Here is a 12,160-nt window from a genome sequence, read left to right on the forward strand (position 1 = left end):
AGCTAAAGGCAAAGTCTAAACATTTGGCAGTACTGTCGAATTCAACATTTCAAAGGTCTGCTATTTTTCTATTTACAGTCTAACCTGTCTTAAGCAGCCAGCCATGGGAAGCAGACAATTTGGCCGCTAAAGCCAGGTGACCGCTGACCGGAGGTGCAGCCAGTATATGTATTTTTCAGACTTCTGACCAGTCTATAGTCTTTAGGACCGTTTCTTTTTGGGTTTTCCATTATTATTTTACCAGGATACAATGACGTGCATTTGCCTTCGCAACACGAATGGTCTTCTTAGCAATCTAAAACTCCGGCGTGTTTTTTTTTATTAAATTGTTACAGACAATTTTCCAACTACTAAACAAGTTTGTATACAATTTTCGCCATTTTGGTAAGGGAAGCTACTCTCGGCGCTTATTGTCTACGCTAAATCTAAGATTAACGTTACGTTCCGTAAAAGATAGAGTGGTTTATATTTTTTTCCAAACACAATTAATTTCGTATAAATTTAATAGTATTTTGATGACAGAAGTATAAAAAAATCACAAATATTATGCAACTAACTAGTTATCGAGTATTATCTTTAACCGAGGTCAAACTGTGAACAACAAAATTGACACGAGGTGACACGCTAATTACCGGTAATTACTGGCCATTTGATCATAACAAAAGGGGATTACACCTTTGGTTATCAGTTTTAACTGAGAAGCTCATGTCATTTTGTCGTTCTTGTGGTGAAGTCCCGCGAAACTTATCAACCACGTGCTTCTCAAAATCGGGTATCTTCGGCGATTATTGCCTTCCTATTGGAAGAAAAATGGCCGCTGAAAGGGGTCAAATACGGCGGTCGGGAGGCAATTTCGGTGGCCGCTGGCCGCGGACGGCAGGTGGCCGCTGAATAAAGTGATAAAATAGAGGAAAATCCGTCGGGGGCGTCATAAAATGGCCGCTGAACGGAGGTGACCGCTGATCGGAGGTGACCGTTAGTACAGGTTAGACTGTATTTCTTTTGATCCTTATTATATTGTGTATTTGTAACTTTGTTTCAGTTAATATTACGTACAGCTTATTACGCATATGGAAATAAATGGTCATTCCACTAGATTCACATTATGTATTATAACAATGTCTTCCAATGTTCTGTCAATGTTAAGTTATTCGTTGCCTTTGACATACGTCTCTCGTCTACTTTTTATCTTAAATTATAAGCATTGGCGCGGTTTATACACATAATTAAACGCAAATTCAAAATTATAAAGCGAGAATTTCATAGAAATATTGTTCTTCCCGTATTTTTCGTCTCTTTCTTGCTGTACGACTCTTCATTTTTGATATAGAAGAATATAAGGTTAATTATTTACAGGTTAACAAACTTAGACGAAGAACTGAAGATAAAATAGATTTGAAGCCTTTGTCATTTCTTGTTCATTCTTGAAACCGTCTTTCCTTCTGAATCAACCTCATCACTGCTGAAACTAATGACCGGAAATATACTGAATAGTGAGCCAGATTGTGTTTTCTGTCATTATTCTCTGCACTGTCAATATTTGTCATGCCTGCTGAAATTATATTATTACCTTTCATTTTTGAAACCAGTTACTCCGCGTCATCAAATTCTTTAATACATCAGTCTATAACTATGAGTGTTTGTTTTAGGTAATATTTGTGGTAATAACTTGTTGGTATTTAAAAAAATGAAATAGTCTGTTTTGGAATAGTGTTAAAAATATTCTGATTTTTAACTTGGTGATATTCTGTTTGTTAGCTTGGTGATAAAGGCTTTATAGAAAGTATTACTGAAAAAACTTATTGCTGTCCTTCTAGTAGTGGTTGTTGTGGTAGCAGCAACAGTAGTATGAGTATTTGGGCCGGTTGTCAAACACAAGTATGGTAAAGCTATTTTCATTTTGTCTGTTTTAGAAACCACATCAATAAGCGCTAAACAAAAAGCTGAACTTTGAAAAGCAACATGTCATTTACAAACAACTTGGATAATATACAATGTACATTCAAAATGAAAATAAATCATGATGTCTCAATGTTTAGGTTGGATCTAGAAAGATTTATATATTCTTTTTACATTTCAGGAGGAAAGGGAGTGGATAAGTAAATATGCGTAATACATGCATGTCTCTTTATTAATGTATATATGTTAATTAAACGAAAACCGGCTAATTTATTATTTTTATTGTTCAAATACAGTTCCGTGCCATTAAAATATTTTTGATTATACTGTAAAATAAATAGATTATAATCCGCCTTATATTTTAATAAACTATTCAAAAGATGTATTATTTCTGTTATCTATGGAATAATTTGCACTTTAAGAGAATTGCTCAGAAGCCAACTTCCAAATCAAATATATCATATAAAAAGTGCACGTATAAGATAGATACATGCGATCTCAAGGCCGAACATGTATATACTGATGATAAAATAATGATGTGCAGCTTGAAGGTTAGATAAAACTGTAAAGAAGATAACCCAGAAATAAAGAGTGATAAAGAATTAAAGCAGTTGGTACCGACATCAAACCATTTACTGTTTTTCGACCACCTATGTCCTCGGTAGCAAATTCTTATTTTGAACTGTGACCAAAAGGCATAGTATGGAGTTTTACCGTCAATTTGAAAAGGCACGCGAGCATAGCCAAATATTTGAACACAATTTCAACAGCAACTCGTATATAATTTATTGGATTCATTCCACGACGTTCAAATTGCCTAGAAAACGTAATTGTTTAGAAAAGCTCCTCTAAATTCACAGGTAGGTGTTTATCTTTTCATTTGATTGGCGGTTTGACTCGTTTTCGTCCAATGAGCGAACACGGCAACCAATTACAGCGCAAATGGCTTATCAGTGGGTTGAACGCGAAAGTAAACCACTTGAAATTAGTTTTATCTCAACTTTTCTGTAAACTTTCATGCCTTTTGACGAGATTTGCGTTTTGCTCCATTTCCTATTGTGTGTTTTGTTAAGTTTTACATTTTAACAAAACGGGACCGTTTTTACTATTCAAAATTAAATACAGAAAGGAGAAAAAATAATCCTGGAGTCGTCGGATTTAGAAAGAGGCAAGCTTGCTTGCTACGGATTATCGTCAAGTTCGCTAATGGGTAGGTTTAATTTTATTTGTATAATATTTAAATAATCTCATATTTTTTCAAATTAACATAATGTTTATGTTATCAATAATCTGTAGAGTGCGTTGCTGCCTTGTATGGCACATATCTTTTCTTTGTGTTATTCAATGTTCTGAGCATTTGCGCAGTGCGTCCACATATACAGACCCGTATTTTCACATAAGGGAAGAAAATTGAATTAATAAATTATTTAAAGTCATTTTTATTTTTAAATTTGGTAGGTCTAAATACACAAAGTCTTGCGATAAAACTTTGCCAGTTAAAATTCTATAGCTGTTACATTTTAAGTTTTGGGTAACTTTTAAATTAACAATTAAAATGTAAACATAATGGAAAAAAAAATGAAACAACGGTTTAATAGATTTCCCTTAACGGAACTCGTATACATTAATGTATAACTGTAACAGGATAATTAGATGACAGAAAAACACGAGTATGTTATATTTCCGAACAGTTTTCTAAAAAAGTTAACTGGCCTGTTTAAATGCGAAACTTCAATACCCGCAAATTCCATTTATAATTGCCTTCCGAGAAGGCAAGTGCATAATTTGGAAACATTTCTTTTGGCAGAACTGCCATAGAAAATATAAGTTTATTAGCATGAAATAGTTAGGATTATTAACATAATGTTATAATGACATTATTGCTAAAATAAATTTCAATTAAAGGGGTTAAGGTATTTTGAAGATGCAGTATATATCATTGACCAGTCTATGTATGTTTTGACATTAGATTTTGAACATATGTAAATATTGTTTCTAGCACCTGGTTATAGAAAGTATATTCGAGTTCGTATTTGAAACTCGTGTGAACACTTCACAATTATTTTTCCAGATTTTTCGCTATCAAAATTCTTATAACGTAGTTAACGTTTCGTTGTGTTGATACATTTGAAAGGAGAAGTAGATCTCAATATGATACATTCGCACACGTATTCCGTGTAAGCTCCAGATGGTCTTTCAGAAATCTGTAAGTGTGGAAAATGTACAATAAACAATCATAGGATATGTCTTGAAATACTCTTACATGTAACTGATATGTAAATAAAGTTAATCTGGGTTCACTTAGGGCTTTTTGCTACACTGAAATAAACAAAAGGGTTCTTCAGGGTTTTAAAAATTGACAACTTGCAAAACATTTAAATTACATCATATTTGTAGGCTGATATATCGGATGGAGAATGGAGTTCATCGTTTTCAACAAACAAAAAGGTTTTAAGCATTTTTCTCTTTGTTAGAATGACCTTTCATATTATGTAGCTTATAATAATTGTAACTGGTCTGCAAAAGATTTGTTTTATTCGCTTTTTATACAGTGGCGCACTTTTATAGTTAATGCGTTCCTAACGTGTTTTCCTTAAAACGGCAGTATGCCCTGTTTGTTTTCAAAGTCATATTTAACGAATAAGAAAATTTTCAACTTCGGTTTTATGCCAATGAACGGACAAGTGAGCCAGAATAAAAAAAGGTAGAAGAAACACATTTATACAACACCTAATTCGAGAAATTGGCATATAAATGTTCAGATGATATTATGTTAGACCTCAATTTAGGGCGAATTTGACTTTAATGCAAGTATTCAAAGAAATACATGATTACTTTAAGACACTCCGCATTTTCCTTCAATTTTTTTTTAAAGAATGCTATGTTGACCTTGAAATTATTTCAATACTTTAAAGGCAAAAAAGTTTTTTTTCTATTTATTTGTTCACCTTATCATTTTCACCGAATATAGCCGTAGAACTTGAAAATGATAAAATATTTTGTGTTTTGTTTATTACTTTGTGTACCAACTCATATACTGTTTTCCAGTGTATACATGACAATTGTAGAGAGATTTAATGCTTTTGCAGTTAATATTCTAAATTAGATGTTTGATAGATCCCCGTCATTTTCCGATTAGATATTCTGATCCAATAAGGTTTTAAGAACAAGCTTACATTTTCAAAACTTTTTAAATTTTTGTACTTTCATTAGCTACATTCTAATTTATGCTATCATTTTATGAGTTATGGGTTGTAGTGTATATGGCTAATAAAGAAATATGAAATATGTTACAATTAGAACAAGAGTCTGCAGACTTTCTGTAACTGAATTATAATGTATTTGAATTTCTGGTTCGATATCATATTTTCATTAATATATAGCAAACGTGTTTGTCTAAAGTTAGTACTTAGAAAAAGTGTTGCTGGTTAGTCACATCTGCATAAAAATCCAAATGTTTGATTTTATAATTAAAACCAAATATTTGCATATCCTGATGCATTTAAAGATTTATGGGCCTTCGTATCAAGAAAGTGAGTGAAAACCGAGAAATTGTCCTTCTCTCGTTGATTGAATTAGCCGAGAATTCAGAAGGGTTCCCACTTGGGTCATTACAGTCCCCGCTGACCAAACCGGTCGATTTATTTCAGATAACAAGGGCGGGTCTGACTTTGATGCGGATATTTATCAAATAAACATTCAAGGAATTGGCATAAAAATGTTACAATTGGAAATTCTATCATTTAATCACTATAAGGCCTATAAATAATACTGGTAAATTGAAAAGTCGTTTCAGAATTGTGTAAATGGAATGAAAATAGGCAAGAACTGAACTAGAGCGGCAATGAAATTAAGCCACACAGATATAACTGAATGGAAAATTCTTCTGCGACTGTTATTTATGTGTTGTTTTGTAAACATATTTGTTATCTTACAAATGATTAACATACAATTATTGAAATATTATAAAAACCGTTGTTTAAGTGCAGATATTATAATATCCTACTTGATTTGTTTCATGAAATCAATTTGAAGCAGATGCCTCTATTTCAAGAAATACTTTTCGTTATTTACTTATTGGTGGACATTGATTCTGTAAGAATGTAATGCATGCTTTTCCATCCAAGGGACTTGAAATTTAAATGCACAAAGAAGAGTTGCTTCCTTTTAATTAAAATTCATTTTAGTTCCTATCAATACTGAAAGTTGTTTGTGCCAAAACATTTCACAATCACCACATCGATCTGCTGTAAACACCTTTAATAACATCTTTATAATTTACATTTAATAAAATGTCAGATGTCTAGTAGAGATTGGAAACTAAAAAGAATCTGATGGGTGTGAAAAAAGTAACATGTTAATATAACGGGGAAAACAGCTTAATGAAACGATAACTTAGTTGAAATTGGCATTTTTGCAAATTCATTTATTATTGTGTTTTGTGCACTTGATTGTGTAATGTTTCATTGGCAGTAATGATTATTAATGTAACATTGGAAGATATTTGTTTCAATGGTTAATTGGAATTTTGCATGCTTAGCTTTGAATTAAAGAAACACCTTTTTCTGGTTAAACTTTTCCATGAGCTTACTTTTATTTATGTTATTGAATATACCGCAAAATGACATCAATGATGTATACGTAATGTTCAAATTGCATTTGAAACTTGACTTTCGAGTTGATTTTGAGATTTCAATACTATTTTTTTATATTACAGAACAGACGACGTTTGGGGAGGTGAACCAGCTTGGCGGAGTGTTTGTCAACGGTCGACCCTTACCTAATGCCATCCGACTTAGAATTATAGAGCTTGCTCAGATGGGAGTGAGACCATGTGATATATCTAGACAACTTAGGGTGTCACATGGATGTGTTAGTAAAATACTTGCCAGGTACAATGAGACTGGGTCAATACTTCCTGGAGCCATTGGTGGCAGCAAGCCAAGAGTTACAACACCCAATGTTGTTAAACATATAAAAATATACAAGGAGAGGGATCCAGGGATATTTGCTTGGGAAATAAGGGACAAATTGCTTGCGGATGGCGTCTGTGACAAATATAATGTGCCTTCAGTGAGCTCAATAAGTCGGATTCTTAGAAACAAAATTGGAGGGAGTACTTCACCAACGAGCCAAAGTCCTAATATGGAATCAAAGAACATAATGGGCCCACCACCACCAGGCCCATTATACAACCCTCAGTTTCCAATGTATCAATATTCTTGCCCACCACCTTCAATGCCCTCTTGTGCACCACCACCGATACCCGCTCCTCAACCGAGCTTTCCGCAATTAAACCATCAAATGAATAATAAATCACAGATGTCTAATTGTGTTACGCCGTGCATGATGCGAGCCTGGGCATCCTCTCACTCTGTGAATGACATTTTGGGTTTCAGGGCTCCAACCCAACCAATGTCTCAATCAGCACCCATGCCTATGCCATGTGAACCAATGAACAATCCTCATCAAATCAGCCAAAACTATAACATGAACTATTACGGAATGAAACAAACTGTTCAACCTATGTACTTACAAAGCTGAGACCAAACACTAACCTTGAATGAATATATTTGGCAGATACTTTGGCATATGAGCATGCATTATTCCAAATTACTAGAGTGCGTAAACAACTGTAAAGGCCAACCACGAGGAGGAGGAAGGCGAGAATGAATAAGAATGAAGTTTCAAGGAAAAACTTGGCAAAATATTTGTATACACCAACAGTTTTAGTTTATAATATTATACTAGAGAGTACAGAGGTCTTGCTAGAAATGGGATGGGCACGATATTTACGTGTCTTCCTTCATCTTGAAATTTCTTCATGAACTGAAAAAAAATATTGTGATCATAACATGGGAGCTGAAAAACACAGGAAGTGTGTAATTTGAAATTCCTGGATCATAAAAATAGTGAGTAGTGTTTAGAATTACATCTAAATGAACGCTATATTGTTACACATATCAAACGGTAGTAACATCGGTTATCTCACTTCAAACGCGCCACAAAAGCAGTTACACCACAGTCTTTAGATAGCTGGATCAAAAGGAAATATTTGAAAAAGTTAAAAGATTGTAAAACGAATTAAAACTTCGAAGAAGTATATCAGTGACATGTTTTACTCGTATTATTCGTTGACCAACCTATACAAGATCTTATTAATTCTCAAGGGTCTCTTGTTTCTGATTAATTCTAGTAAATAATACAAAAAGAACCCATTCTGAATGTGCAACTATGAAATAGTTTGTTGATGTATTCATTACATTCTTCGTAAACGCCGACATTTACGTTCTTTGATAATCTTAGTAATTATAAATGTAGTACCAGACAACAGTTTTACACGAGGTATATTAATGCACTTTCCTTAAGGTAATTGGTCTTTTCAGTATGGTTTGAAACTGTATCTTCTTGTATGAAATGTAAGTGTTCAAAAAGATTTTTTTTTCAAGATGTGGAATTTGCAACATACAAATAATTAGCATTTACATCCAAAAATAGGGGTTCATATCACAAATTACAATTTCTTTATAAAAAAAATAGTTTGCCTCGTTAGCAATTTTACAATAATACTAATCAACTAAAAACTACATTAAAATTACAAACATTTTGGTTTTTAGAGGATTGCGGCTGTAAACTAACGAATAAGGGAACATGTTTATAGTATGTATATTTCGATTATATCTCCACCACGGAAGAACAGTTTTACTAACCATTATTTCTCGGTCAAAGAATATTTATTCATACATTCATTATACAATATAATTGTTCAGTTTTCATAATTTCGTTTTTGATGTCTTGTTTTTCAAAAAATAATACCCCGATGAAAATGGTTATTCTCATTTGTATTGATGTGACATGTATAACATTTGAATTTTATGTCTCATTTCACATGCATAATATGTTGTAGACTGTATTCCAGGTTTAATGTCAAGGACTTATATCACAGTTGTATTTAATACAGCGAGATTAAAATGTCAATGAAATCAAGTCTATTTTCGTGTAATTTGTCGTTAATCCGGGTGTTGTTTAATGGATTTTATATGTTAAGAGTTTCAAGTACCTTAATACTGATAAACTCAGTGACCAACCATTTTAGTATTGTAACGCACATCTGTTTCAATACAAACTAGCTATTAAAACTGCATGTATCTTTAGACAAACTATTTGGAAACAAGTGATGTTAGTAGTGCTTGTTTCCAAATAGGTTGTAAAAAAGGAGTTAGATTTTATTTGTTAAAGTAGTATTTTAGATATTTTTTCATTGTTTTATGCTTTACAATAACATCATAAATACTGGTAATATATATTACAAGACGGGCTTTCATAGTAAATATCATACTGTTCAGTTTTATAAGTATTATCGTACAAAATACAGAGGTATGCAAAGAATATAAAAATGATATAATGTCCCAATTTTCATATTTTAAAGCATGATAAAAAGGTCAAAGATTTCTGTTTTCATCCCTGGATTATATATTTTTTTAAAATAGTACAATCAGTGAGAATACTTAGATTTTTAAGTTTGTTAAGACAGATATTTGCAGGGCTAATTAAATCGATCTCATTAAAATTACGTTTGGAATCCTACGATGATATAAGAGTCTATGAATGAATATATAATTTCATAATACTTTTCAATATTGTTATATTGTCCTTTTGGTCATGGAGTCCATTCAGTATATATGTATAATAGAATGCCGCTGAAAGCCGGTGCTTGGGAGGGGTGATAGGTGCTGAATATTTCAAGACCTCGTTTACAGAATATATCAAATCGACCACGTTAATATTTTGCTTGGTTCCAGAGGATCTTCATATAGATTTTATTAGTCAGAAATAAGAAAGAGCCCGTGGAAAATAAAGTAAAGTACGTTATTAAATTATTCATTTACAGTAAATGATTGCTAATTGCATCAGCAAGAAAAGTTAAGACGGACAAAATAGTAAGAACTTTATGTTTGAAGATGTGTAATGGTAATAGAGGAAGGACAATAGATGTATACACATGGTAAAATTTGAAATCTCTAGGCGTATCTCAAGGATATGTTGTATTTAAGCGATAGATTACGGCCTGTTCTGGTTCACTGAGATATTAGAGCTCTATAGACACATGCTTCCAGAAGCAGCTGCCCACAGAGTACCATTATATTGCAGTCACGTGGTATACTCATTTTTCTTTCCAACCAAGTACATAAATAGACAATTTATATACAGGCAGAAAGTTCAAAAACATTTGTTATTTACACCTGAAGAATTTAAATTGGGGTTTACTTTCAGAGGGACTACAAATGACTTATCATCCGATATAGTTTTTATAGCTAATGGTTGTGTCACATAGATTCAGTGCTGTTATTAATTCTGGTCCTTTTGGATCGTTGACACGTTCAGTGACGGTGCTGGGGACTGTGAGAGATGGTGCACATCATGAACAGACTTATTCAAACCGAGTATGATATTAAGAGTTTGCTGTCCTTCTAAAGTTGCTTTTACTACAATTTGGCCGAAGATACATGCCCACCACTGGAATGGCAACATCACAGTTTCTGTAAAAATATTAAGGCCTTACATAAGTTTTTTAGATTTTAAAAGAAAATTGGAATTTTTTCATTTAATCACTATAAGGCCTATAAATAATACTGGTAAATTGAAAAGTCGTTTCAGAATAGTGTGTAAATGGAATACAAAATAGACAAGAACTAGAGTGGCAATGGAATTAAACCAAACAAATATAACTGAAAGGCAACTTGTTCTTAGGCTGTTATCTATGTCCTGTTTTATAAACATATTAAAAGGATAACAAATGATTAACGTACAATTATTGAAATATTTTAAAAACAGTTGTAAAGTGCAGATATTATAATACCCTACTAGAAGTTGAAGTAGATGCCTATATTAACGAAAAGTACTTTACTTATTGATGGATATTGCTTCTGTAAGAATGTAATACATGCTATTAATTCTAAAGGGACTTAAAATTTAAATACATAAGAAGATTTTCTTCCTTTCAATTAAAATTCATTTTAGTTCCTATCAGTACTAAAATTTGTTTGAGCCAAAACATTTCCCAATCACCACATTGATCTGCTGTAAACACTGTTAATATCATTTTTATAATTTACATTTAATAAAATGTCAGATGTCTAGTAGAGACTGGAGTTTCTTCCTTTCAACTGAAATCGAAATTAGCTGGAAACATATCCTAGTTTTAGTTTTATTTAAGGGTATCTATGGATAAATATAGTCCTGGATTGAAATTTCAAAGTCCAAGGCAAATTAAAGTACTTGTGTATAAGGAGTTACTACTACGTGTATTGAAAATGAGTCAAATGAAGCTATGTTCTGATACTAACCTGAGGGTTTCAAAAACTATTGTTTAATAACAGTCGCCATGGTTTGGAGTTAACCATTAATTCCTATCAAATTATTGTTTAATTTTGATATTTGCTACGTTCAAACCCAATTTCTGTCGTGTTTTATACTAGGATACACCTTTGAGAAGTTTTCTGATTTGAAATAATGATATCTTGAACGTCATTCTAAATTGAGTTACATGAATAATGAAATCTATGAAGATCCTTTGGAAGCATAGGAAAGAATAGCAGACGTGGTTTGGATTAAGTCCGTTCATGACAGATACCATGTGCAACGCCCCTAATACTCCCTAGCAACTACGTAAGCAGAATTCTTATATACAGATACCATTAAATGGACGGGATAATCCAAAAAGACCAGAAAATATAACAAAACGGAGTCCAAGTATAAAACTTTATTATATACCTATATAAATTCTGTAAAAAAAATCGGCTTGTATTTCACAAGTAAATATGAACAGGCAGAAAAAAATCCGTATTATACCTTTTGTATTGTATGTTACTGGACTACTTTAATTAATATGCATGACCTGACACAGTTCTATAAATACCGCACATAAAAACTTCACTATATCGATTAACATTGAATATTTCGTTCAATAACAAAACACTAAACTAAAAGGTGGAGGTATATAATAAAAGGGTCATTATAACAGTAGCTAGATCTAGGATTTTGTATTCGGCTCTCGTGGATTTTGCAAGGTCGGATCCGATCTGGCAAAAATCCACTCGAGCCGAATACAGCATCCCAGATCGAGCTACTATTATAAAAACCCTATTGGATTTGACTTCATTAATTAAATGCAAGATAACATAATATTGCATGTCTCCATACGGATAGTTTAACATAAATTTTATTTCTATTCTTCTAAATTTGCCATAAAATGAGAAGA

At 32.5% G+C, this 12,160-nt stretch overlaps 1 protein-coding gene across 1 annotated transcript; it reads left to right on the plus strand.

Annotated features, from left to right (window-relative positions):
* Positions 1-2,894: 2,894 nt before the first annotated feature.
* On the plus strand, positions 2,895-8,886 carry LOC123545534 (paired box protein Pax-1-like). The gene is made up of 2 exons (XM_045331860.2): positions 2,895-3,109; positions 6,617-8,886. The coding sequence occupies exons 1-2, from the start codon at positions 3,106-3,108 to the stop codon at positions 7,441-7,443; spliced, it is 831 nt and encodes a 276-aa protein (XP_045187795.1). The 5' UTR covers positions 2,895-3,105; the 3' UTR covers positions 7,444-8,886.
* Positions 8,887-12,160: the final 3,274 nt, after the last annotated feature.

The sequence above is a fragment of the Mercenaria mercenaria genome, chromosome 1 (genome assembly GCF_021730395.1).
Source record: "Mercenaria mercenaria strain notata chromosome 1, MADL_Memer_1, whole genome shotgun sequence".
NCBI lineage: Eukaryota > Metazoa > Mollusca > Bivalvia > Venerida > Veneridae > Mercenaria > Mercenaria mercenaria.